The following is a 27,639-nucleotide window of genomic DNA, read 5'->3' on the forward strand; positions in this document are numbered from 1 at the left end:
ACAAGAGCTTTGTGAATTCGTTCACTCATGCCGTAGAGCTTGTGTGATCAAATTAAAGAGGCTATAGCGACCACAAAAACCACGAACAGCATAGCAGATGCCTTTTCTTAAACGACAGGCCAAAGGACTGTACTTGGCTCAATGATTCAATACATTTTCCTGTGGCATTTGTTACAGACGGTAAATATTTTCTATCAACACAGCGTCATTTCCGTAGGAACAGCGTATTTATATAAGTATTTATATAGCGCTCTAGATGCGGAGTGGTATAAAGGAGTGTAGATTATTTATTCTGTTACCTCACAGGCTCCCGAAGGAGTATTGCGTTAGGGGGAGATACAGGAAATTAGCAAGAAGAAAGGAGTACAACGAAATTATACACTGTGAGTGGGTAAACACGAAATAACAAATATCCAACAATGTAAATAACGCGATAAATGAAACAAAACAATGTGTGAAATAGCTAAAAAGGGGGTACCAATTAATAAATTATACGAATGGTAGCTGGTGAAGATGAAAGACCAAGTCTAACTGTTTGGGAATTGCGATTTGAGAATTACACCTAAGGTTTGCTTATTCCGCAGAAGCAGATGACTTATGCGCAAAACTGAAGGTCAGATTTTTTTTATCTTTCTAAATTCCAGCCCAAGCTACGACGCTGATGCTGTCATGTCACGTCGTGTACTTTAGTGGCTTTATCTTCCTTTATATTCGTGCATAGGAGTGTGCAGAAAATCGCCAGCTTGAATTTTAGATAATTTTCGAGCGTACATCCAGTTATCTTAAGCAACCAACGAATAGCCAGACTAGGCGAGGCGTCGTGAAAAAAAAAAATGTGTACGTTACGTTGAGTGGAACTGCATTGCCAACTTGAAGGCGACACCGCCACGCCTTTTGTGAATACGGACAGATTAGCTACTGTGATGATATTTTCGAGCTATCGACGGTAGTTGCGGTTAGGAGAGAACCAATAGGTGTTTTGTTGACACCGTGGTTTACTGCTACAATTGCAGCCATATAGAGGTTATAGTTACACTTCTCTTGACGTTACGGGGTGGTTGTTCAAAGATGCTTTTCTAACTTTCTTGCCAGTCGTTCTACCGAGCCTTGCTTCCCTCTCGCCCCCTTCTCCAGCACCCCCTTCTCTCTTTCTTTTTCCAGGTACCCAAGCCAAAGCGTAAAACTCGAGTAGCGTCCCAGGGAACTGATGTACCGTCTATGGGGGAAGCTGGGGACGTATTCTGGGACGATCACGTTCGGCGATACTGTCGCCTTCGCGTGACGTAGTGCTCAATCAGCCAATCAGCTCATTCGGTGTTGCTCAGTCCGCCAATAAGCGCGCACTGAAAGTAATATCACCAAAGAAACCGTCCGAGAATACGTCCCCTGTTCACTTCATTCGACATTTTTAAAGCTTTGCTTTAAAAAAAATGAAGGAAAGAAATCTGAACAAAAATTAACCTGAGAACTAACAACTTCCGCTCGGCGTGCTCACCAGCGAGAGGCGGCGTGACGCTCCGGCGACCGTACCGTCCGTTGGGCACGAACTGGGGCGTGCCCTTGGCAGCTGAGGTGACGCTCAGCACAAGCAGCGCGAGCAGGGCGATGGCCCAGGCGCGGGCGTTCAACATGGCGATGGCTGCTGTTGCTGGCGGGGAACCTGCGGCGAAAACAAGAGAGAGACCGCGCTGTCAAAAGAGAGGCAGCGTTTGCGGCCGAATAAGGGCAAAACCAAACGGGAGAAAAGACGGCACACACTTGTTGTTGTTGGAGCACGGCTCAGCCTACGTAAGGCATCCTCTGCCAACAAAGCTACAATGCACTTTTAGATGGCCACTGGGATGGACGCCTCGGGTGTGCGCACAGACTCTCCTTCATCCATCTTATCCTTATTTCTCTCTGTACCTTTCCCAAGATGTAGGGTAGTCAACCAGGCGCGACCAAGATTAACCTTCTTGATTTTTCTCTTTATTTTTAGTTCAGTGTATACAAGGAGAGAGAGAGAGAGAGAGAGAATGAGAACAGAAAGAGAAGGAAGGCAGGGAGGTTAACCAGGAAAAGGAAGAAAAGAAGGTTTGCTACCCTTCGCGGGGAAAATGGGGAGAGGGATGGAGAAAGGCTTGGAGAAAGACGACTACGATAACGGACATTGGTGCGCAAAATCTGAGACGGCACGCATTCTTGTCACAGTATAACTCACAGGCCTGTAGACCGCAGGAGGCGATTTAGCACTATAGCTGCCTTTATTTAGCGCCAACGTCAGTTTTGACAATTCTGTTAACACCTTTTTTTTTTTTCTGATCACGTCTGTCTGTCCAGTATATTTAGTGCGGCGCGCAGCAAATGTCCTCTCCGTGCTACATAACGCGGACGGATGTGCTGAAGACGTGCGATTGTCTCATCACAGTCACAGGCACCCTTTCCTTTGCGCAACAGGACGCCCTTCTTCCATCCTTTGTCCTGCAGCGCGCTTCGTATACGTATTCCAAAATCGACTATAGACGACTAAGTGATTGATTGACTCATGAGGCGTTGGCCCTCGAAAGACGCGCCAGACAGTGCTGAAAAAACCGGGTGCCGGAGAGGTTCCGGATTGCTTCTTACGGTTCGTGGTTTTTAGTACCATGTAGAGAAAACTCGGTACATTGACGTTTTCGTTTTTTCAACCATCGGAATATGATCAATGGTGGCCAAAAATCTGTTGTCAATCATGTTTTTTGAAATTTTTTTTTGCAGCAGTACAGTAACTGCTTCATTATTAAAGAGTACTGATTTACCACACAAATTTTGAGCTTAAGCGAGACTACGAATTTCTCTACAGAATCTGACGAACTCTGTTTACTGTATCCGTTAGATAATCCATGATAGGTATTTCACAATACTAGCGCGCTTATTACTCGTACTTTCTTTGCTCATTGATGGGCTTTAACGTCTTGGAGCAACGCACCAGTTACGAGACACGCCGTACAAGTAGGGCCCCGAATTACTTTTTTGCCCGAAGGTCTGTTAACGCACACCTAAAGCATGGTAGACGAGAGTTCTTCCTCAGGGGTATTCTGTAGTCTGGAATTGAACTAATAAATATGCCACCGTTTGGCGGATTCCGTTATTGATTTTTTGGCTTATCTGATGATATTAAAAACGTCGGCAACTTTTTCACAACATTTGATTGTCTTTTGAATATGCATGTAACATGATTGTCTTTGAAATGACGTGACATACGCACACACAATGACGAGTACTTGGCGTCAGGGGGCTTGAAGTGATGAGCAATGTAGTGTTCGAAAAAAAAAAGAAATTTGGTACTATGTGCACATAAATATTCAAACAACGAAAACAAGCGATTAAAGAAATCAGCAGAATATACAAAGTAACAATCAGTCGCAAGTGTATAGGGACGCTTGCACAACGAACACAGAAATGGTGAGCAAATTCGTGTTAGTTGAGCAAAGTCGAGTTACGCATAATCAAACATGCATATACATGATTAAATTAACAAACTAGTGAATAGGCAATTGAACATAAATAAAGCAAACAGACAAGATTGAACTGCGTATCATTAGTCAAATAACGTCACTCTCCGTTAAGAAACCTGTTAAATCTTACAGGGTTCTAGTTAGTGTTTGTCGATAATTTCTCAGAACTACACTACACTATAAGTGGTTATTTGCAAGGATCCCTTTTTATTATTATTTTTTTTTTACTCAGACAACGCTTCAGCAAATTCAGATGCGGGATTCAGAGATGGCGCTGCATTCCTCTCTTCCACCCTGCCTGATTAACATCCTAAATAAATGCGCTGCGTGCTTTCATAAGCTACATTTGTATGCAGTTACATGCTGGGAATTGAGTTTATAAGAGAAACTTCGCATTATATATGAAGTAACTACCGAAATATGGATGCGTACACTTAAGTAACTCTTTTTCTTATTTTTATTTATTTATTGTTACACTACAGCGTTTCGTAAGATTATAACCACAGAAGGTATATATATATTGGGGGCAATTTTTCTGCGTCATTAACGACGCTTCTCGCGAGCTGTTGACCGTATAGGGACTCTCGCGTAGCTCAGTATCGTGCAACACGATCGCCGAAACCATTCGCCCAACAGTGCCTCGTTAATCTACTGCCAGGGGCGTCGTTATGTGGCCGTTAATAGCACTCCGTTTTCTGAAGCTGTGGTCAGCCTCGGACAGCGAAATTGAACCATACGTCTCAAACCCCGCGGAAGCTGGGCGTTGGGGCTATAGCATCGTTTTCTTTACGAGGCCATGGTGTTGCCCGTAACTTCTTGCAACTCACACGATCCTATAACAGCACCGCCAACTTGTTGTGCTAGCACCTGCCGCGGCTTATCGCTTCTAGGATAGATGGTCGTTCTTTAATCTCACGTAATTATGCGTAAACTCTTTGAGACCTAAGTCGTCAGACTGTTATCTTAGTGCGCTGCCTTTTCCAAGAATTCGACCTGAACATTCGCGTGAACCTCGTTTACGTACAACAAGGTGGTCCGTCATTTGACTGTAATGTAACCAAACTTGCCGATATCGAAAAACGCCGAGCAGTGCCAAGTTTGTTTCAAATAAAGACCCAGAGCTATAAATTTGCTACACGACCAACGTGGTTCAGCCTGGTTCAGCTTCCATCACCTACCGAGGCCTCAGACTTAGTTTTCACAGAGTGGAGGGGCAGACCACGTACCATATTGACTAGCGCTTGAGCGCTACGGACGAGCAGTTGCCGGACAATCGTGATAGTGTTTATATGACTAGTAGCAAAGGCCGCCAATCAACGTGAAATAGCCATTTTGAGTGGAAAACTCTGAATTTGGTCACTGGTTCAGTGCATTAAATGTGTAGATAGATAGATAGATAGATAGATAGATAGATAGATAGATAGATAGATAGATAGATAGATAGATAGATAGATAGATAGATAGATAGATAGATAGATAGATAGATAGATAGATAGATAGATAGATAGATAGATAGATAGATAGATAGATAGAGGTATTCATTGACTGACTGATTGATTGATATGGTACACACAAATGTCAACACGTTGAACCATGGTTGTCTCCACCCGGAGCAGTGCGAGATTAACTACGGTGTTGAATGCGTACCCTCAACAATGAAAAGTCGCTGCGTGCTCCTCCCTGCTTCCCTGTCAATGACCTGACGGTAGTATTGAAAACAGTGCTACACTTAAAGAAGAAAAAGAATTCAAAAAAATAAAAAAAGTATGAAAGGGCAGGAGGACATGGGCGGGCGATAAGGCTAATGCGGATCTCGAGAGCTCCGATTCAAAGAGACGTGGCCATTTGCCTTTAGTTCGACTTCTTTATTCTCGGATCACTGTCCTGAAAGAGCGTTTGTAATGAGCAGTTGCTAGAAAAGAGTGCAACGGCTTGTTATGCAGTTAAACCGTGCAGTTTAGCACTTCCGACGTCTTCTTTTTTTCTTTTTCTGTTACGGCTATGGATTCCGGACACTAGATTACCGACATGTCTCATCCTTAACAGTCTGAAGATCTGGTCCATGCATCGGGAACAGCAGACGGCAACGTAGGCGTCAAGATTTCTGAAGCCTTCCGTTCTCATAGTGCATTAGTAGCGGGCGTAGCGCCTGAACGAATCAACGCTTCCATTTGTTGGGCGTAGGCCTAAGCCGATCACCTTAAACATGAAGCGTGCATTTCCTCGGCTCTCTATCACCCGGGGCTAGTGAAGCGTCTCTTTGATATCCATAATTGGACATCTCGTCAGGAAGTAAACTCATATTCAAGAAAAGAAACACAGAACGCCGACCAAAATTCTGCGCTCAGACCGGTTGGGCCTTTCGGCTTCCACACGGGAGCCTTGTTCACTAATCTAACAGACTCGAAACATCGAGCGTAAGCTTGTTTCAGTAATCTGTCCGGGCATCTTGCATAGGCAGGCGAGAGATTACCACTGTTTTACTTGTGGGAACAGTAAATGTTTCCAAGTATTTCTGTTGCATCCAGTTATTTTCCGGATCTTTCTCTCTCTCTCTCTCTTTGTAGAGCAAGATGCTCTCCGTGAAGTTATGATCATCGGAAGGACCTCGATGATAACAGTGTATGACGCTGCATGCCCGAAAACAGCTTTTCAATCTCTGAAATAGGGCGGCACCGGCTCGTACTCTATATTTTTGACCGACAAAATAAGAACCTCGCGGCAATGATAAACTGGCACTTGGGAAAACTCGTCGCCTAGTCGAAGCGGCGGCTAGCGCGTATTTTGAAAGTTGGTGGGCTTGTTCACCGACGCCTATCCCATCAATCTTCGGTGCAATCACTTTCTCTCGAAGCCCTATTGGCATTAAAACGCAGCGAATACAATTTATAATTCCGCGATCATGTAAAACGAATCTTCCCTGCTCCTACTCTTCAGTGGCCAACATTTCTCTGGTTTCCTTAGTTTCTTTGTTTCAACGTCCTTCGCGAGTGCATCGCTTTTTTGACCTTTGGTAAGTTGGCTGCGTCGCATAAAGCGTATATCAGTGGGTGAGCCTGCTTTAGGGATGAAAAAAAAATAATAAGGAACATGATTTACAGTCAAGGGGCGTGCCAGTGTTGTTAAGCGTTCTCTGGCCAGAGCGCTACACGTAATGATGCAGGAAAATACGGTTCATGGGAAAAGGCAGCAATGAGATAAAAAAAGAAGATAATTTAGGTCAGGGTAAGATTATTGCGTGGATAAAAGGGAGAAAAGGGAAAGAAGAATACGAATGCAAGGGGTGGGTGGGGAGGGACTCAACGGCACAACATATCGGAACACAATAACAAGAGAAGCCTGCCTGGCTTCTCTTGTTACTCTGTTCTCTGTTCTCTTATTGAACAGCACACTGTTCGATAAAACGAAACTGTATGAGTGAAATAAATACATTGAAGGTAGTTGTTCTTCACTGTAATCTCGAGAGCTTTAGTCGAACCGAGGCAACAAAAGTCGGTAGCCGCGTAGATCGAAGCAAGCGAACCGTTCGTGGCTCCTGTATAATGTATTGCGAACCTCCAGATGCAGTAAACAAACAAACAGCCCCATGTTTCATACCATGTAGTTGGACTGACGTGTAATTTAGTGCATGGAAACATTATTATTATTATTATTATTATTATTATTATTATTATTATTATTATTATTATTATTATTATTATTATTATTATTATTATTATTATTATTATTATTATTATTATTATTATTATTATTATTATTATTAAACTGCTGGGAGAGTAATGTGCCAATCGCGAGCCTGAAGGTGTCCGCTGGGACAGTAAAATGCGAATAATTTGTGCCATTCATAAAACACTAAATTCTTAAGAAATGACAAGCGCCATCAGCGTCCTTAGAGAGCTGAAAACGTGAGGTGCCATAAAAAAACAGCAAAGAAAAAAAAATGGACACTCAGTCGTTGGCGAAATTAATGAGGCTTGTGTTAGCATCCCTTAACCGAGCGGACATATCGAAGGGGCGCGAGAATTCACTGGAACCGAGATCCCCCCCCCCCCCTTTTTTTTTTTTTTCAGTCAAACTATGACACGTGTAAACGGTCACATATAGCATGGGAACTTCGCACTTCCCTTACGGCGCCCTTTTCTTTCAAGTCTCGCTCAACTTAAACCATCACGGCCGTCCGGGTTCGTAAAGAATGACGCGAGTTTTCCCGACGAGGGCTGCAGGTAAGTTTTTCACGGCTTCGCTGATTTACTTGAAGAAGTGGTTGCGGCAACCGAAGAGCAAGTTGCCTGCTAGAGACACTTAGCTGGGGCCTTGTTTCTCATTTTTCTTTTTCAAGCTCGGGGGGTTCTCTTCACTCCGAGAGATCCTAATCCGAAAGGTGAGTCGCTTTCCAAACGCGTTTTAATTCTCAAAGGAACTCGTTCAACCAAGATTTTATGAGGAGTGACAGGCGCTCATGCTCTCATGTTTTGCTTGCTTTATTATTATCGTTTTTTTTCCTCCATTGTAGCGTCGCACTTTGAATATTAAACACCATCGGGGCAAAGTGGTTGCATGAATGAGATGAACATTGAGAAACTCTTGAGACTGGATATTTCCGAGAAGCGCGGCACCTTCGCATCGCGTCCCTTTGTAATCAAGTTTGCGCTGGACCTGCGATGGCGTTGGAAGCGCAGTTTTTTGAACCAACCTACTCCGGGCGCATGTGAATTTCCCAATCTTCCCGCTTGTGCGGGGCTACGTCAGGATCAAATTTTTTTTCGGTCACTTTAAACTTGCTTTAAGCTAAATGAACGGATATATATCTTTTTTCTTGCAAAGCATGCCACGACAAACATAAATGCCAAGTTGCTTGCTATGGGCTTTTTTTTTCTTGCGTAATTTTGTTCACATAATCAAGGATAACGGCTCGCGGGATTTAAACGCAATAATCTGAAGCAAAAAGCGCCATAGCAAATTGGCGCTTCTATGTACTGGTGCACAAAATTTAATGGTAAATAGTTTTATATTACATGTAATTTGCTCTCTAAGAACAAAAACAACAGCTTTAGTAAAAGACGGGTTGAAGTATCCGCATTCAATTATCATTGCATGTCAGTAAGTTACTGCATGCGCAGTTGCAAATAAATCTGCATACACAGGAAATGTAACTAGTTTCAAAAGGCAAAAGAAATATGCATTGGCATGTTTGCTGCTCTTTTGATAAGCACTCTAACCTGAATATGGCGGCCGAATGAACTTTCCCGTGTGTGCTTGAAAGACTTCAATCTCGATGCAACTTTCGTATCAGCAAGTACCAGTACTTGCTTTGTGTATTTGATGTTTCCTTGTTTTCCAGGTCCCAATGACATTAAGATCCTAAGCCTAATGTCCAACAAAACTCATTTCTGGCACGATGTGCCGAGCATGTACCTACACACGTCCGTTTACTTGTGACGTCAAGTCCAGAGGCCGAATTTACAAAGATTTTTGTTCGCAAACTGCTTCTCGCTATTCGTAGGCCGCCTTGGCGAATATGTCCAGCTTCAAGATTGGCTGACATTTTCCTTTACGAACAGCGTCAGAGCTTTCTGTGAATACGGGCCTCGGCGCGTAACGAAGTGTGCCTATAGCTTAGCTCGGTGTTAACGGCGTTTACACAGAGGGTCACCACCCGCTATGGTTGGAGAGCCCGCAGTGCCAAAACGAATGCCTCGAAACGTGGCACGAGAAGGGAGCGGTGCTACACAAAACGTTTTCCCGTTGAGATTACGAGTCTGTATACATGAACGATAGAGCAGTCCAGGAAGCACCACCAACAGGATGTTTCCGAGAAGCAGTTGCCATTGAGGGAGCCCACTTGTGGTAAGCTTCACTCGTACCTGAAAAGGGTGTAGCCTCGAGTGCGCGGGTGTGCGAGTGGCATGAGAGATCGCTCTGCGAGTGCTCCTGCAGGGAGCTTCGCGGGAAACTACTGGCGCCCCGTGAGCCACGCAGCGCGATGATAAGTTGAAGAAAGAGTTCCCTATTGAAGTGCACAGCTTTTGATGCTGCGTGTATGGCTGCCGGCGCTATACTCTGAATGCAGCAGGGAGACGGAGAAGCTTTGTAGAAAGCACAGTTGCGAGAAAGAAATAGCGAAACAGGGGACAGGAAGGCTTGAAGCGAAATAAAAGTGCGTGATCGTGGTATATACGGGTGACATAGGCGAAAACGAAAAGAAGGTTCTCGACATTTCCCACGGCTTGTGAGCTCGAAGTTTTATGTGGTAACTGGGTATTTAAATTCGATACGTATTATTCAATGTGTTTTCTGTCTCTCTTTGCTTCATTGTTTTCTGTAATGTTGCTGGAAGGAGACCTGTTTATTCAGACTTCTTCTGCACCCTTTTAACTTGAATCATTACCATCTGTTCATTCGTTGGAGGAGATGTAGGTTACCGTGCTTAAGACGGAATATCGGTGAAACCTAAAGGCAACCGAATTACACCTACGTTATTATGCTGTATATTGTATGTGCGCTTTCGCTAAAGCATTCATATAGAAGGTAGAAACATCTAACATCTGCAAAATAGAACATTTCTTAAAGAGGTGCATGATTGTGTTCGTTTCATCTGCAAGTCGTCCTGTTGGCCAAAGTGCGCGGAAGACTGCCGCACTGTTCGCCTCTGAAGCTTCGTCGAAACTTCGTTTCTATAAGTTGATGTCACGAGGTTAAGGTTTAGCTTATCGGTTGTAGAATTTCAGCCCCAAAGTTTGAAAAGGCACTACACAACTCAGGAAGTAAATACATTTCACGGAAGTTTAGAAATAATTAGTGTAATCTAGGCTTCTTACCTCAGAAGTCGAGATGATTTTGTTTGCAGTCGGAATTATTACGAACATAGACGAAACTTCAACATCATATAAAAAGAAAGAAAGAAAAGAAAGAAAGAAAGAAAGAAAGAAAGAAAGAAAGAAAGAAAGAAAGAAAGATCCTTACAGAATCTGTTCTGTATACTTTCTATTCTGTTCCTGATTTGCGTTTCATCGAAGCTATAAATGTAATTTTTCTGTAAACTTGGAGAGAGCCGAAAATGTTTATATCGTGCTGTAATTCTTTCCCCCCATTCTTTGGCGTACCAACTTTGAACTCAGAAAGGGCGTCACGTGTTGACGTTCCGTATATTTTCGAATTAAACAGCGTGCTGTGCGTATAGGTTCGCTCGGGAAGTCGTTTCGGTGGCTGCACTCAAATGAATAGCGGTTAGCGCCACAGCCAAACTAATATGACAAAAAGACACATTCTAATTAAAAGACGCGCCGCGTGCTTCCCCTGTTCCTCAAACACCCACGCGTTGCAAGCAAACATCGTCAGTTATTGAGTAAGGGGGAAACAAAAATTCCCCCCATTACATATTTCAAGCTGATCATCTCTTCTTCTTTCTTTCGCATTTCACCGCAGACCGTCGTCGCGCCCGTCGTGTTGTTTCAACTTGCGCTTCCTCGCACTTCGTAACGAGCTCGCAAATTATGCGACCGCGCGCGCATTCGACGCGGCTGCGTTTCCAGCTTCAACCGGTACGCTACAGCAAAGACCAGTTGCTGGCATGCGTACATGCCTGGTGACAGCTATGTCCGGCACTAAACAGTTTCGCGATGCGCTGGATCCGCGGACAGCCCACGTAGAGAAGCGCCGGCTACCGTTTCAACTGGAAACCGCTGCGTCAATATTGACACTGCGCGCGGCAGCAGAGAACCGCGCTCTAAGCCGCGCAAGCGCGAGCGGACGCGAGCGGACGCCGTGGGGTTTTCGCTCGCGCCTCGGAGCGCACGGCGCCAGCGAGTTCGTTTCATTACCATCTGGTCAGCGCGCACCTCGGCGACGAGCAAAGCAAGGTGCAAAAGGGTTGTAGCGTGGGCAAGAGGGCAAGCGCACGTGGTACGATAAGGGGCCTTGACGCATTCTGAGGTGTCTGAGATTTGCACATAGCTGTTTAGGATCATCCGTCCGGGCGTGTATATGTTAGCATATGGAACTTTTTTTTTTCGATTTCTTATGTTTCGTTTTACTCTTTTCATTACGCGAGAACGACTTTGAGCGAAGCAGCCAAACGCGACGTCGTGAGCTGCCTAAATTACGCACGGGGCCGGGCCTGTTCTCTCGTATATCCCATGCGTTGGCGGTGGTGGCGGGTCGGGGTAGGACGCTGAAGAGAAAGCGCGGTGGGTTGCCGGAAAACGACTCGCAATAGGGACACCCCCGCAATGTTTGCCCTTTAAGCTTGAAGGCAGTCGAAAAACGCGCGATGTCGTCCTTTCATGTGCACATTTCAAAAACGAATCTGGCTTAACTCAAAGAGCTTTATAAACTTGCCCCCCCCCCCCCCCCCCCCCAATTTTTTTAGGAGAACGCGGAAAAGGAAGACGTTTTTGTAGCGCTCAGTGGATGAAAAGAAAGGCATCGCTGCTAGCGGAGTTCATGTTGGCAAACACATTAAAAGGCTTTCAACTTGTTTTCCGCACTGTTGCCGGAATCCAAAGTGCGATTTAGGGGCGCGCTAAGGGGTCCCTTTTTAGAGCCTGCCGATATAAACTGATCTGGTATCAACACCTCGATTCGACAAATAAAAATAGCGAGGTGTTTGCGATGTGATCAATAGATGCTGAAGCAGTGAACGTTTTAACTCATCCGGAGCAGATTCACCGGCACCGGCTTGGACAGGAAGCATTGCTCAAGATAAGGGTATGATTCCTACACATTTTCAGGAAAGTGAATATGAAAATATTGTTCGCTCTCTACGCTATACGACGTCGAAGTTTTTCATAAATTAAACTTCGAAATGCCGCTGAACCGCTCGGCATTCTGCGTGCGCTCCGCACGTATCTGTGCCTGATATCGTATATGCATGGTTACTTACATGTATACATACATGAACAGTGTTGTGCCTGACATCGCTAATGCGTGGTTACTTACGCGTGTACATAAGTGAAATTTGCGCAGCCCTATCTATATCGTCTGCGGGAAAATACAAAAGTCGTACTTGGACTTTCTTGCTTTTTTAATCATAAGTACATTGCTTTGACTCACGGCCGTGTGCAGTGCGTGCTCGTCTGCGTACTTGAACCGTTTGACGTTAGATTCCAACAGTTTTTCAGCTACTAACGCTTTAGCGTAATAAAGAGCATGTACAAATTGTGAGCCGCTTCTCACCGACCGCTTCTCAGTAATTTCACAATGTCTGTAGAATATGAAATTTGGTGACGGATGCGAATGAATGAAAAGAAACACGGAACGGAAGAGGATCCGTACTCGCAAAAAAGAAGAAAAGAAAAAAAGAACAAAAGTGGGGGAAACATCACTTACAGACGACGATCTTTGAAAATTCGGCCTCAACTTTCTATTCTTGTTTCATGCACGGAAAATCAATGAAAAGTTGTTGCAGTTTGCTGCGATTTATTGCACCGAGACACTTTATTAGTGGAAGACACAGAGCCAACCACCAAGCGGAGAAGTCACTTTTCTCCTCGACGATTACGTCAATCAAGAGTTGCTTTATAAAGGCTTCCTCCTTTGGAGATTTTTTTTTTTCAGTACACGCTAAAAGCTCTTGACTACGAAATTAAAGCCCGGAGACACAGATGGGCGTTATCAGAGCGCATTAACTGCTTCGGTCGTGAGGTGGAGGAACGTAGGATGACAGTCCAGTCGAGGCCCGCCTATGAACACGACCGATATGTTCAGTGCTTGCCGAGAGAGAGAGAGATAAGAAAGAGAACAAAAAGGAAATAGAGAAGCCAGGGATGTTATCCAGAAAGCGTCTGTTGGCTACTCCGCACTGGGAAAAGGTAAGAGGAGAAAAGAGAGAGAGGGTGAGAGAGAGGAATGCGCTGAATGTGCGCACGTGTGCGGATGGCACTACGCAGTCAAAGGCGCTTGCACAAGCCAGTCGTATTCAGAAAGTATGCAAGTGCCTTCACTACCTTCGTGGCCGATGATCGGTGGGGATGGTGTTCCAGTAGTGTCCGTGCGCTCAGTGGACGGTCAAGTAGTTGCCTCATTGTATTGGACATAGAGTGGATATTTAAGCCACGACGCTTCCGTAGCGCAGTGACTTAACTATAGAGAATCATCCTGAAATATCTGAGGCCCGAGACTGCGCTAATCTTTACCTCCATAAGTCGACCCGCCGTGGTTTCTCAGTGGCTATGGTGTTGGGCTGCTGAGCGCGAGGTCGCGGTATCGAGTCCCGGCCATTTGGAGGGGGGACCCATTTAGAGGGGGGGGGGGGGGGGGGGCGAAATGCGAAAACACCCGTGTACTTAGATTTAGGTGCACGTTGAAGAACCCCAGGTGGTCGAAATTATTCCGGAGTCCTCCACTACGGCGTGCCTCATAATCAGATCGTTGTTTTGGCACGTAAAACCCCATTATTTATTTTTTATAAGTCGCGTATAATTGTGAAATTGAAAAAGATAGAGAAAACAAGAAAATGCGGGGAGGTTACCCACTCGGATAGCTGTACCTTGCACAGGAAAAAAGGAATGGGAGAATGAAAGGAATGAGAAGACCGAGGCAAAAGTGGAAAGAGTTTATGGGCACAGCGGCAGATACAGGGTGTTTATAAGTGTCTTCTCAACTTCATTGATATTAGTAAAGTCATTAGAGCTTGCTTAGGTTTCTGGACTGATGATGGGTGAGGTCATGCACCCAGGATCTTTGGCTCTCTATAGGTTCAACCATTGAGTTGGCTGAGCATGCTCCGAGGAGACTGACGTTGGACTTTGAACCGGGTGCAGTGGAGGAGCAAAGTGCTCGAAGGTCTCTTCCCATCTGCAGTGGCCACATAAGGGGCGCCGTCCCATTATTATGACGAAGGAGTACAAATTTGAGAAGTCTACATCTAGTCGTAGGCGGCACAGCAGAGCAGCGTAATGTCGTGCCGGGAGAGGGCCTGACTGTAATCGGCGATTACCATCACCTTTCTCCTGGTGCGACGCTGCGATAACTGAAATCAGTGCAATTACTGCAACTATGGTTACTAATGGCGGTTGGAATGTCAGATCAAGCACGATCATGCGACGGTTGGAAATCTCCGGAGCCTTGCGAGTAGAGCTGAGCAACGCTTAAAAATACAGAACTAGAAAAAAGGCGACGCGAATGTGAAATGCAGCCATAGAGGCTTCATGATCGTCGTGTCATGCAGCATTCTCAATTTAACTTTCTTCAGGCGCTCCTATGAGCAAGCAAGAAAACCGCTCACTTTGAGAGGCACTAAAATGAAATGCTGCTTGAGAAAGACAGAAAGCTGAGTGATTTGGAGCACCGACAAGTCGTACCGTTTGTTACTTCTTTTTATTGCAATAGCAATTATATGGACACTCCAAGCACATTTCTGCCGTCGTCGTCGCCGTTGTCATCGCCGTGAGGTTCCGTATAAAGTCCAATACCGATAAAATCATCGCCGCGCGCCGTACGCTGTGTGTGCGAGTGAAAGCGTACGAGGGTGAGCCGGCAATTGCGGCTCAATGTAGCGCAGCGCGAGGGAGGAAGGCAGGCCGGAAGCGTGCGTTCTTCTCTCGTGCTGCTCCATTGGCTGCTGCTCATAGCGCGCCCGCGCGGCCGCCGTATCTCGAAAGCGATCTGCGATGTGGGCGAAGTGCGCGCCCGCGCTGGCCTCATCTTCAAAGCGATCTGCGAAGGGGACAAAGTGCATGCGCCGAGTGCCCGTAGCTTTGTATGCGCTGTGCTTTCGACGTTTAGTTCGCGTTGAAGCGAGACGAGAGACAGCGCGAAGGTCGATTCGCCCGCTGCTGCTGGCGCGCTTTCTCACTCCGGCGTTTTCACAGCGAGTTTCCGCGGTCATCGAGCGAGGTGTGTTCATGTTTACCTGCGCACGCGTGACACCGTGCTTGTCTATTTCGTTAGTAAGCGAATGTTTACGACTTTAATATACGGCCCGTTAAACTAATATTCTTGCTTCGTATAGCTCTCTACTCATTTGCTGTCGCAATCGATGCCTCGCTTTCCGGGCGAAACTGCGACTTTTTTTCTTCGCTGCCGCGATACAGAGGGCAATGACTCCGTGTAGTGCAATTGCAAGCTTAAGGCAATCTATCGCAGGATGTTTACAGACTCCACATCTTTGAAATGCAAATTGGACTTCGCAGCACGGCGAGTCCGGTTTATGCTACTCTTTGGGGGTACAGATTTTTTTTTTCATCTTGTACTTTGGGAAGTTTAGCAAACCAACTCACAATTCCATGAATTCCGGGCAGTGGCGCCGACTTCTCTTTTTGTGCGTGTAAACAACGTTGGTTCGCTCCGGTTGCGTAACTAGCTATGAAGCGATAATCCCGGCACATTAGCGATGACACCGTCCGCGCGGTACGGAAAATGGCCTGCCCCATAACGTTGTTGTATCGAAAAAGCAAATGTTGCCTCTAGCTAAATTCACACGTGTGCTTCGTGCCTTCACGAAGCAACACTTCAGCGAGTGACGGTGCAACTTAGGAACTGAGAATCTATTTGCAAGTAACAACTTTGTCCCTGAACCAACATAAACAAGAACTACATATATTTTCATATGTTTGCACAAGATCGATTGCTCGATTCCTGAGTCGGACTGCGAACTTGTTTAAATTTGGCAGCAAATCCCGGTCGTTTTATTTGGATTTTCGCGGCTTTGAATTTTGTCTGTTCGACTGCAGAAGCGTGTAGAGAAACATTTTCTTTTCTGCTCAAAGTCCAGTCACGTTTACTTTCCCGCGTTTAAGGCTGCAGTGTTATCCCAAGTATTAACCGCGGTGCCTCGACATCTTAATACGCATGCCGCTGAACGGCATAGCAGTGATATCTCTAGACACAACGCCGCCTGATTGTACAATGAAACACATTTATGCATTCAAGTTTGAGGAACTCGTGGCCTGGCAAGCATTTACTTCCTTACTAGCGGTGGCACCTTTTCGATAGACGGTAAGCTGACACTCGGATGCACTGCAGTTCTTCTCAGCCAGTACAGCCTCCCTGAGTTTTAATAATATCGCGCGAACGCCGACAACACGGCATGTGAGCACCTTATATACGTCTATAAGCGGCGAGATGTGCTACTACTCGCCCTTAGACACATGTCGTGCGATTGTAGCTCGCGCTATATTATTAAAAATCCAGAAGGTTGTACAATGAATACCGCGTATTAAGGGTATAGAACACAAGACACTAGTTGTTTGTGCTGTAAGCTGCAATGGTCATTTAAAAGGACCCCCCGCCCTCATTCCCCATTCTAATTTTTGTTTCACACAACGCATGATTCGTTACTATCTAAACTTCCTTTCTCTTTTATCGTTAAAGGTTCTTATCTAATAGTGCTAGAACGCACGGGGTACAAATATGTTTGTGTGGTGTGCTTTAGATGGCATGCTAATGAGTACAAAAACACAAGTAGACCGCCTAGTTTGCCTCTTTTGACTGTTCGGTCGTCTTGTTTCAGCGTTAGGAGTCATGTTTCGACGCACTATGCTTGCAAACACTCGCAATTTATGGCAGCGTGCTACAAATGTAAAGCTCATAGCCAACGCGTGATCCAGTACTGCGCGTTAAATTGTCAGATGAACAAAAAAAAAAAAGGCGAAGAAAATAGCGCGAAAGCGCGCGACATGTCTCTGACCGAGAACTATATACTACAAGGCGTGCTAAGCATGCATGCTGAAACCTGAACATAATATAAGCTTCTCTAAACAGTATTGTCATCAACACCGGTTTCCTACTAGTTTCTGTATCATATGACAGACATCATATATGACAGCACTTTCCAGCTCATTTTGCTCTGCACAACTTTTTATCTTCTTTGTAGAATAAAAACCAGCTGATTTCTTACCCTGTACACTTAAAAGAAGGAGCTTATGGCTGCGTTAGATTTTGTATCGCGATAAGGAACGTGGAATGACGACTATCAAGACGCAATGAATATCGTGCAGAAGCAGGGAGCTCGATGTGGCAAACGTTGTGCAACGTCGACTGTTAAGAATGCCGCACAGATAGGCAGCTCTGTAGGACGGCTTTCTAGGCGCGGCCTGCTTCTGCACTACGCCTAATACTAAAATTGCACTACGACTAAAGAGTGCACTACGACTAATACTAAAATGCGTGGCAAACGTATACTATAAGCTGAGGATGCGGCCAAAGCCGTCGAGATACCCGCGCGCCTGCCGCGTCATCTGTTTCTGAGAGGCAACCGCGTAGTGTGTATTTTCGACGTGTTTTATTGCGTGACTTCACCGCTTCCACTTCTTGCCGAGTGATGCCAGTGCCATGTTCGCGAAAGAGTTGCATTCCACGTGTCTTACGACTCAACAGCCACAAACCTGCTAACTGTCCCTGATTGCAGCGGGAGAATTGCACGGTTCAAAAATATATGCATCGGCACCACACTGAAATGCGTCGGGAAATACGTTTTATGCGGTCGCGGGCAAAAAAATAAAAACAATAATAACGATGATACCCTTAACTTGTAAGTAATTTGCAGCATATTACAGTTAATTTATTTTTGTTTACGGTTTACTCAGTGTTGCTCGCCGAAAATGTGCTCAGTTTTCTCAAACAGTAAGCAAATACCTATGTGGGAATACTGCTTTTAACGATCGAGGGTGACGAGGACCAAGTTATTTCCAGGCAAAAGAATAAGGACGCCATAAATGTGGTACGCAGATAAACTAAGAGACTTAAAAAAATAGTTCAGTGAGGATGTCTGCGAAGGATTAACGGAGATCACAGAATGAGCAATCAAATGTTGAGCAAAAGCCGCCAACAAAGGTTGATAACATTTCCACGATCATCGCATAAACAATCAAATAAATAAATAAATAAATAAATAAATAAATAAATAAATAAATAAATAAATAAATAAATAAATAAATAAATAAATAAATAAAGAACAATGAATTAACGTGTTTAGAAGATGAAAGGCTAGAGCAATATTTACACGTACATGTCCACCACTGCATTTTTCTGTGGAGGGGCCGGAAACATGGTAGACATAGAAAGCGCTATAACAAACCCACAGCCTCCCAGATTGATTCCTTAACTATACGTGCAACAGAGGTTTTATTCGATGACACAAGGTGCCCATTGGCGCGGAATTCCGTACAACACTCCGCGCGTTGGACTTTAGCAGTGACTATTCGCAACTGTAGCTTGCTGAGAGTAAGGCATCCTACCTTGAGGGCTGCATGTATTTTCAACCTTATTACTGTTAGACATTAGCCGGTAATAATTTTGAATTACCAAATTCATTCGGACTGGCTATTAGTATACATTGCCTTGAATAAAGCGCAGTACAGGAGCATAACGTCGGAATACGCTGGTAGTAACGACAAACTGGTCTGATCCTATGACTGTTTCTTTTCATTTTCTTACTACATATATTTTTTATATTGTTGTCTCTGCTATGCGAAAAGGAGTAACCGTCACCGTTATAGGGTGACTGCATCTCTTCCGTTTATTTTCAGTTCAATAGAAAAAAAAAAACTGGTCTGTGCCGGTGTGTGGGCGTGATGGTGAGCCGGCGAACCAGAGAGTGCGGGACACTGAAGCGCGCTACTTTCAACAATTGCTGGAACAAGCGCACCCCGTCGTTTTGTGTGCTTGGGATTTTGTTATAACAATGCAGAAACAACAAGCCCAATATTTCATCATAGTGATTACTCTCTGATGACTAAGGCCTGCACAGAAAACAATAATCTATTCTTGCCAATGCTACAGCAAACACAATCACTAACGAAAGAGCCACGGACAAAGCAAAATTTCGTCTGCACTTGATGTTCTTTTTTTTTGTGTGTTTTTGACAGTCGGAACCCAAACCAAAAGTTTTTGAAATGAATAAATGTCTCCATCGTCCGAAATTGCGCATGCGAATTTGTTTACGTTCCTATTTCTGGTTCCCTTCCAACGAAAATAAGACTAAAAAAAAGTAAAGAAAAAATGTATTCTCTCCGACAGTAGTGTAGAACTCTCTCTATTCAAAGGTTTCACCCGAGGCAAGATTGAACTCTCACTGTCGACTGCTCGTATACTGTGATGTTCTCTCTATTTTTTCTTTCGAGTCTCGATTGAACTCGTACCGAACCGAACGTGGGGTTGATTTTCGTGTTTCGTGTTCGAGGTTTCCGCCTCCAGCTTTCCCACGTCCGCGCAAGGAATCCAGAGCGCACCCTCGCGAAGATTGCCACGAACGCGTGTTTTCGTCCAGCTCAGCGAGTTATAGAGCTTTTACTCTAGAAGGACCCGGCATGACCTCTAGTTGGGCAATATTCGAACCTTCAAGAGTGCGTTTTATTATTCACTGCTTAGCTTCTCCTTGCTATGCGTTTCTCCTCTATAACGCATTCACGAGGACCGTAGAGGTCCATATCGGTCGCACGCTTGGCAACTCGCGTTCTTTCACAAGCACTACAGGACACGATGAAGTGCAAACAAGTGGTTTTGCTGAGGCTGTCCAATCCAAGTGACTTTCTGACTTTGTTCTCCTTGCTGGAATTCACCATTCTTTGGTATGCTGAATCGCTTTTCGAGTTTTGCGCATGCAATTCCTTGTTCTGTTAAGTTCGTGGCAGTGTTGAACGTTTGATTAAATGTCGCTCGGGAGGCAACTATCCCACTGAATCGTGCTATTGCCAATAGTTTTCTCGTCTTAGAGGTTTGTTTGTTCCGTTTACATTCCTGTTCTGCACGTTCGGAATTTAGCGGTTGTCAAAGTTTAACTGTTTCTTTTTTACTCTTATTCGTGACACTGTAGCACCGAGGAACAAGTTGACCAACACGATCCACAATTTCTACCAAACAGTGTAAAAATGAAAATTTGGAAAACGTGTCGCCAAATAATCGATTGGACAAATGTTAGATAAAAATATGTCACACTGAAAACATGTTGGGAACATAATGGCGTTAGTCGAAGCTGTAACCACGGGCTTTGTGTCTGTTTCCCTGCCGTTTCCAAAAAGCTATTATACTTCTAAGACAATAAAGTCTCAAGAGCCTTAACTTCGCTGAAAATGCTTCTGACACCTGCGTGCTCTGCGTAATTATAGGAAGAACTGACTTGGTAGTGATTTGAGATTCAATGATGAAAATACCGTACGTCTATGCGACCGCACGCACAGACTGCATTGAAAATAAAGCTTGCATATAAGCGCACAACTGCGCAGCAATCTGTTCATAAGATTCCCAAGCGACACCTGCCCTAGGAGGGGAAGTAAGTCACCAGTACTTTCACAGATGCGTTCAGCCATCCTGTTCAAACGTAGAGTGTCTCACGCGACCTAAATTACTTGTAGAGTGACGCAGACCAAGTTTCAGTTCGTGCAGTTGTAAATAGAAAAAGAAAAACAGTCATGAGAATGTGGGAATGAGTGAGCAATCGAACAAGTGATTGAAGGAGGGAGGCGTCAGCGTCTCTCACTCACAATCATGGAGTCCGCAGAAAACGCGCATTGCAACGAAGAAAAAGAAAATAATTTACCGTTAAGCTAGAAATATGCTCATGTAACTTAGTGATTATTGGCCTATCGTCTACTAAGCGTTGCAACATTTTGCTTCGGGCCAACGACCGCAACTCCTAAGCAGGGTTTGTGCGTTTACGTGTGCCCTGTATAGCGTGCTTTGCCTGTATAACGACCGCGCAGTGCGACAAAACCAAACGGTTGCGAAGGCACACAAGCACGAACTTTCGCAACATACACACAGACAGATGGACAAATGCACGCACGCACCCACGAACTCACGCACGCACGCACGTCTTCGTTATCCGGACGAGGCAAAATGCGCGTCCCTGTGCTTCGTCCTCAACACCGAATTTTTCCGCCCGTCAGCCCAACGACGTTTCATTTAATTATTCAGCACGCCTCCCTTTCTCCAGGAGCACTTGTGCATAGGCAGTATGATTATTTCAGAAAGATGGCAAACGTGGAGAGTCAGTCGCGGCAACCAGCCGAAAGCGTGGTGCATTGCTAGCGGTCAGCGCGCCAAAATGAACGCACACTGTTTCGATGCTTCTTTACTTGTCTCTGTCTTTCCGTTCGTCACTCATGCCTACGGACGCCAAAACTGTGCGCCCACCTGGCGCCCTGTCAGGCGCACCTATTACGCTATCAGTGGGTGCGACGCGCTTGTGGAAAAACTGCAGTACCAACGTACAAGCGTCGGTGGCTGTGGTTGTAAGAACAGAGGCGGCGTTATATCTCGCGACGGGCATATTTCGCTCGTGTAATACTAAGGTTTCGTGTAATCCCTCGGCTGGACGTGTGCGTTATTTAGTTGCGTGGCAGAATGTTGCTTTTGACGGGCTTGTCGGGCGCCGTTTGAATTCTAAGAAAAGGGTCCCTGGCCATTATCAAAACAATTCTTAGAGGTTGGTACTTGTATTAGAAGATTGAATAACCTTGAATATTGGTTAACTTTAGTAAATCGGATTAGGAAATCGCGCCTTACTAAAGCGCTTCACGCTGAGCAAATAGTCATCAACATTACCCGGCAGAATCCGTCTAAGTACGCAAATGAGTCGACGTTGCGGGAAAACCAAAGCGGGTGTGTTGCATTTGAGCCGCTTGTAAAAACTTTGCAAACCCTCAGCCGTGGCGAGGAGGCAAACATCATCACGCCTATTTAGCGAGTAATAATGTGCTTTGAATGGATTCGCGTAACTAATGAGCGAGAAAAGGAGCCTGGAATTAACATCGCGACAAATGCTCGCCTTTTCCCACCGCTTTCTCTCTCGAAAATTATTCTGTGAGCTCTTTTCATTGGTATGTGTACCCTCATGGTGGTGACAACGCCATGTTTATTTTACCGCGACATTTCCGCGTAAAAATAAGCGTCTTTATTCTCCTCCTCGTAGCGTGCTGTGAAACGGGATCGGGCCTGGCAGTGAACGATTGTATAGGTCGGAACAGATAAAGTCAGAAACTAAGGCGACACTGCACTAGGTTTTTGTAAAGGCTAACTGTAACAAAAGAAGTCGCAGCTTCGCCCGAGAGGCGAGCATCAATTGTGATAGCAAATTAGGATACAGCTATACAAAGTAAGGATAGCAGTTTTATCGGCCGTATAACCTGGTAGACATTCGCTTACTAACTAAATTAACAAGCACGGTGTCGCGCGCGCACCAGCAAACATGAACACATCTCACTCGATGACCGCGCCCACTCGCTGTCGAAACGCTGGAGTGAGGAAGCGCAGCGGCAGCAGTGAGCGAATTGACCTTTGTGCTCACTTTAGCACAAGCAACCGATTAGCACAAGCGACCGATCACCCGATCAGATAAATTGCGGCACGCGACACTGTTGTGCCCTAGCATGCCGAAAACAAGAGTACCAGGCACCTCCTCTTTGAAACATGAATCATGTGACACTTTATCATGTGGCACTCTCTAAAATCAAGGTCTGGGTGCTATTTAAGCTCAAGCGTACAACTAAATCGCATCAGCCTGTGGAATAACAAGAAGGATTAGTGCTACCTAATCCTTTAGTCATTAGTGCTAACTAAGTTCGCTAAGTTTCTATAACCCGCCGTGGTGGCGTAAGTGGGTACGGCGTTGCGTTTCTAAGCCCCAGGGCGCGGGATCAAATCCCGGACGCGGCGGCCGCATTTCGTTGCGGGCGAAATACAAGAACGTCCGTGCAGCGTGCATCGGGTGCACCGAGAGAACCCCAGGTGGTCAAGATTATTCCGGAGTCTTTCACTACGGCGTAATCGTATCGTGGTTTTGGTGCGTAAAACTCCCTTATTTAATTTATATTTAAGTTTCTATGACCACAAAGACCAATGTAAGCTCAGTTGCAGTGAATTTGGTGATAAACCTTGTTGCGAACCTAAAGACGTGTGCGAGGCGCTTGCTAACAGTTTCAGCTCTACTTTTTTGTAATCTAACGCCGCAACCACGTATATCGGTTTTGACGAAAACGCCGACTGTTTAGCGCATGAATTTCTAACGGTAAAGGAGGTCTTCAATTCTGTAGCTAAGCTCAAGTCAAAACTTTCCGAAAGTTGTGGTGGAATTTCGAATTTTATAATCGAATCATGCGTGGACACTGCAGTGCCAACACTAATGACCTGTATGGCTTGTCATTGAAGAGCGGAATTGTTCCTTCTTAGTGTAAAATGCAGAGGTATTTGGCATTGCCTGGGATATTATTTCCTTAGTGAGGTTAGAAGACTGGTGAGGCTTACACAGTGCTGACTAACGGGCACGTCCTCTGCTACAGAGGTCTTCCAGATAAGAAGGAATTCGGGGTCGGATTTCTACTCCATAAGGACATAGCGAGCGACATAGCAGCCAACATCATACTAATCCATAAGAAGGGAGATGTTAAAGAATTGAAGAATTATAGATCCATTAGCTTGCTTTCAGTATTGTATGAATTATTTCACCAAGATAATTTCCAATAGAATCAGTGCAACACTTGACTTCAGCCAACCAAGAGAACAGGCTGGCTTCAGGAAGAAATATTTTACGATGGATCATATCCATGTCATCAATCAGGTAATCGAGAAATCTGCGGAGTACAATCAACCTCTCTATATGGCTTCCATAGATTATGAAAAGGCATTTGATTCAGTAGAGATACCAGCAGTCATAGAGGCATTGCGCAATCAAGGAGTGCAGGGGGCGTACGTGAATATCTTGGCAAATATCTACAAGGATTCCACAGCTACCTTGGTTCTCCACAAGAAAAGTAGAAAGTTACCTATTAAGAAAGGGGTCAGACAAGGAGACACAATCTCTCCAATGCTATTCGCTGCATGCTTAGAAGAAGTATTCAAGCTCTTAGACTGGGAAGGCTTAGGAGTGAGGATCAACGGCGAATATCTCAGCAACCTTCGGTTTGCAGATGACATTGTCCTATTCAGCTACAATGGGGACGAATTGCAACAAGTGATTGAGGACCTTAATCGAGAAAGTGTAAGAATTGGGTTGAAGAACAAACAAAAGACAAACATATTGTTCAATAGCCTGGCAAGGGAACAAGAACTCAGGATTGCCAGTCAGCCTCTAGAGTCTGTAAAGGAGTACGTTTATCTAGGTCAATTACTCACAGGGGACCCTGATCATGAGAAAGAAATTTACAGAGAGAGAGAGAGAGAGAGAGAGAGAGAAACATTTATTTAGACCATTCAGATCGTTGATCTTGAGGACGAGTGGGTGGTGTCCTCATTCCAGGACTCCACTGGCCATGGCTGCTCGACGTACTTGCTGGACGAGAGCTTGTTGTCCCGCCAGGGTATCGCCGGTCAGCTGTACCTCCCACCACTCAAATGACGTGTTAGGCGTCTTTAAATGTTGAGGTTTGCCCCCGCACCCCCACGAGATGTGAAAGAGTGTAGGGCGTGTGTCGCCGCACCAGGGGCAGATGCCGCGATATGTTTGTGGGTATATTTTGCTGTATCTGTGTAGGTTTGGGAATGTGTTTGTTTGGATAAGTCTGAGGGCTATTGCCTCTTCAGTGCTGAGATTTTTGTGAGGGGGAGGATAAATCCTGCGGTTGAGTCGCTGGATTTCGAGTCGGTCGCAGTAATTTGATGGCAGGGGCACAAAGGTAAAGGGAGGGGATTGATAAGACGATTGGTTTTGCCCCGCTCGGTTAATTAGCGCTCGAGCTAAGGCGTTCGCCCTTTCGTTCCCCTCCAGTCCCGCGTGACCCGGCGTCCAAGTGATTTGATGGGTTTCTCAAGGGACTGAACGACATCAGCTGCGGAGAGCGCATCTTTAATTACGTCAAATCGTTCCTGACGGGCCGGACGGCAACCATCGGAATAGGCCAGACTCGATCGGATACGATCGACGTGCCGAACAAAGGAACGCCGCAAGGGGCGATAGTCTCCCCGATTCTCTTCAACATCGCGATGCTAGCGCTGACCAAATTTACAGAAGAATAAATTGGCTTGGAGCGCATATGGCAGGCATTACCAAATCCCGACTGGGAGCTTACCACTGTCGTTGAGGAGGAATCATTGCATTCTACCGGTGCTAACACATGCGGCAGAAACTTGGAGGTCAACAAAGAAACTCGAGAACAAGTTAAGGACCACACAAAGGGCGATGGCATGAAAAATGTTAGGCCTAACGTTAAGAGACAGGAAGAGAGCGCTGTGGATCAGAGAGCAAACGGGGATAGCCGATATTCTAGTTGGCATTAAGAGGAAAAAATGGATCTGGGCAGGCCATGTAATGCGTCGGATGGATAACCATTGGACCATTAGAGTTACAGAATGGAAACCAAGAGAAGGGAAAGCGCAGTCGAAGACGGCATAAAACTAGGTGGGGTGATGAAGTTAGGAAATTCGCAGGCGCAAGTTGGAATCAGCTAGCGCAAGGAAGGGGTAATTGGAGATCGCAGGGAGAGGCCTTCGTCCTGCAGTGGACATAAATATAGGCTGATCATGATGATTTATTTTAAGCATAATCCCGACAGAGATGCTTTTATTGCGATAGCAATTATATGGACACTCCAAAGCAGATTTCTGCCGTCGGCGTCGCCGTTGCCGTCGCCGTCGCCGTCGCCGTGAGGTTCCGTATGACGTCAATGGAGATGACATCGTCGCCCGGCGCCGCTGAACGCTGTATGTGCGAGTGAAAGGGCGCGAGGGGCGCGTCTTTCACGGGGAGTGAACGCACGGCGGAGAACAAACGCGCGTTCTGCGCCGTGCGTTCTTAAGGGCTGCAGAAGTAGGCGTATCTTTCCTCCTTTACAGTCACCATATATGTAGAGCAAACGCGTCTTCTTCCGACGTGCGAAAGGCCGTGGGGGGGAGGGGGAGGGAAGGGAGGCGACGTTTAGCTGCGGCACCAAGTACCTATTTATATCAGAGGCTCCGGCAACAGTCATCAACGCCGCACGCTTTTTGTGCGAACGCGGGCAAAACGCCGACGGCGTCGACAACAGTTCTGCGTGTTGCCGGTGCTGCTGCATGTCCAAGTTTACACAGCTGATAAAGCTACTATCATTACTCCGTATAGCTCTCTACAAATTTGCTATCGCAATTGATGCTTCGCCTTTCAGGTGAAACTGCGGCAACTTTTTTAAATTCGTGTCAGTGGAAACAAGTATGTGCATGCTTTGAGGCATAGACCGGCAAATGCCTCTACGATTCCGTGCGCAGTCTGGCAAAGCATGTAAGTGTTTGCATACATTTTACATACATGTACGAGCTGCCTACCCTATTACGCGCTTGCAACAAACGTACGCTACAGTGTTTTTACAGAATGATATTTTTATGTGAATCTATTCACCTGTGCTTTAATTTTTACTTCACAAACTTCTCGCTACATCATGGTGGAGTCAGTGTATTGCATGTATTACATAACAGTGGGAATTTCTTTACTTCTTCCACAGTATGCTAAATCGCAGTCAAACATTTACCTTATTGTGTGCTATCTATATTTTGTACATGATGTTGTCTATTGTCGCAGCGGCCTTTAGGAGATCGATCGATCGATCAATTAGGGTATTCTTCATATAACTTGGTACACAATCGGATGCTTTTGTATGGAAGAAGAGGGGAACACGCAGCGCGGTCGGGAATGCACACCTCTTGTTAGGGTGATCGGCTTATACCGTACGCACAACGAACCGAAGCCATTATCTGTTCAGGCGCTACACCTGCTACTACAGACGTATGAGAACGGAAAGCTTGAGAAGTGTCAAGGCCTACGTCGCTGTCTGCTGCTCCTGATGTAAGGACCAGATCTTCGAACTCTTAAGGAGCAGGAATGTCGGGAATGTAGTGTACTAAGAGGATTCTTAACGGTAACCGAACGGAAAAAAAGGTGTAAGTGCCAAACTGCACGGTTTCTATAACAAGCCGTCTCACTCCCACATAGCAGCCGCTCATTACAAACACCTTTTCAGGACAGTGCACCGAAAATGAAAAAAAAAAAAAATCGAAATAAAGGGCAAAAGCCTAGTGTCTTCGAATCGGAGGTCTGGAGATCCGCATTAGCCCTATCGCCCGCCCATGTCTCTGTCACCCTCCATGCTTTTTTGAACACTTTTTTTTCTTTAAGAGTTGCACTGTTTTCTGCATTACCGCCAGGTCATTGACAGGGAAACAGGGAGGAGCCCGCAGCGACTTTTCATTGTTGAGGGTACACACTCAACACCGTTGTTAATCTGGCACGCCAGGCGGAAGCAACCATGGTCCAACGTGTTGA

The 27,639-nt window shown here is 45.5% G+C and overlaps 1 protein-coding gene across 2 annotated transcripts in view; it reads right to left on the reverse strand.

Moving 5' to 3' along the window:
- The window catches only part of LOC119456055 (RYamide neuropeptides-like), a 54,525-nt gene that overhangs the window by 13,010 nt on the left and 13,876 nt on the right, over nucleotides 1-27,639 (reverse strand). Inside the window, exons 1-2 of one of the 2 annotated variants that reach the window (XM_049669519.1) lie at nucleotides 1,755-1,871; nucleotides 1,496-1,660 (exon numbers count right to left, since the gene is read on the reverse strand). In XM_049669519.1, coding sequence (XP_049525476.1) covers nucleotides 1,496-1,631 — 136 coding nt within the window. In that variant the 5' untranslated portion in view covers nucleotides 1,632-1,660; nucleotides 1,755-1,871. Of the gene's footprint in view, nucleotides 1-1,495; nucleotides 1,661-1,754; nucleotides 1,872-27,639 lie in introns of those variants that run through there. The other variant, XM_037717651.2, reaches the window with a different exon arrangement.

This window comes from Dermacentor silvarum, chromosome 6 (genome assembly GCF_013339745.2).
Source record: "Dermacentor silvarum isolate Dsil-2018 chromosome 6, BIME_Dsil_1.4, whole genome shotgun sequence".
Lineage (NCBI taxonomy): Eukaryota > Metazoa > Arthropoda > Arachnida > Ixodida > Ixodidae > Dermacentor > Dermacentor silvarum.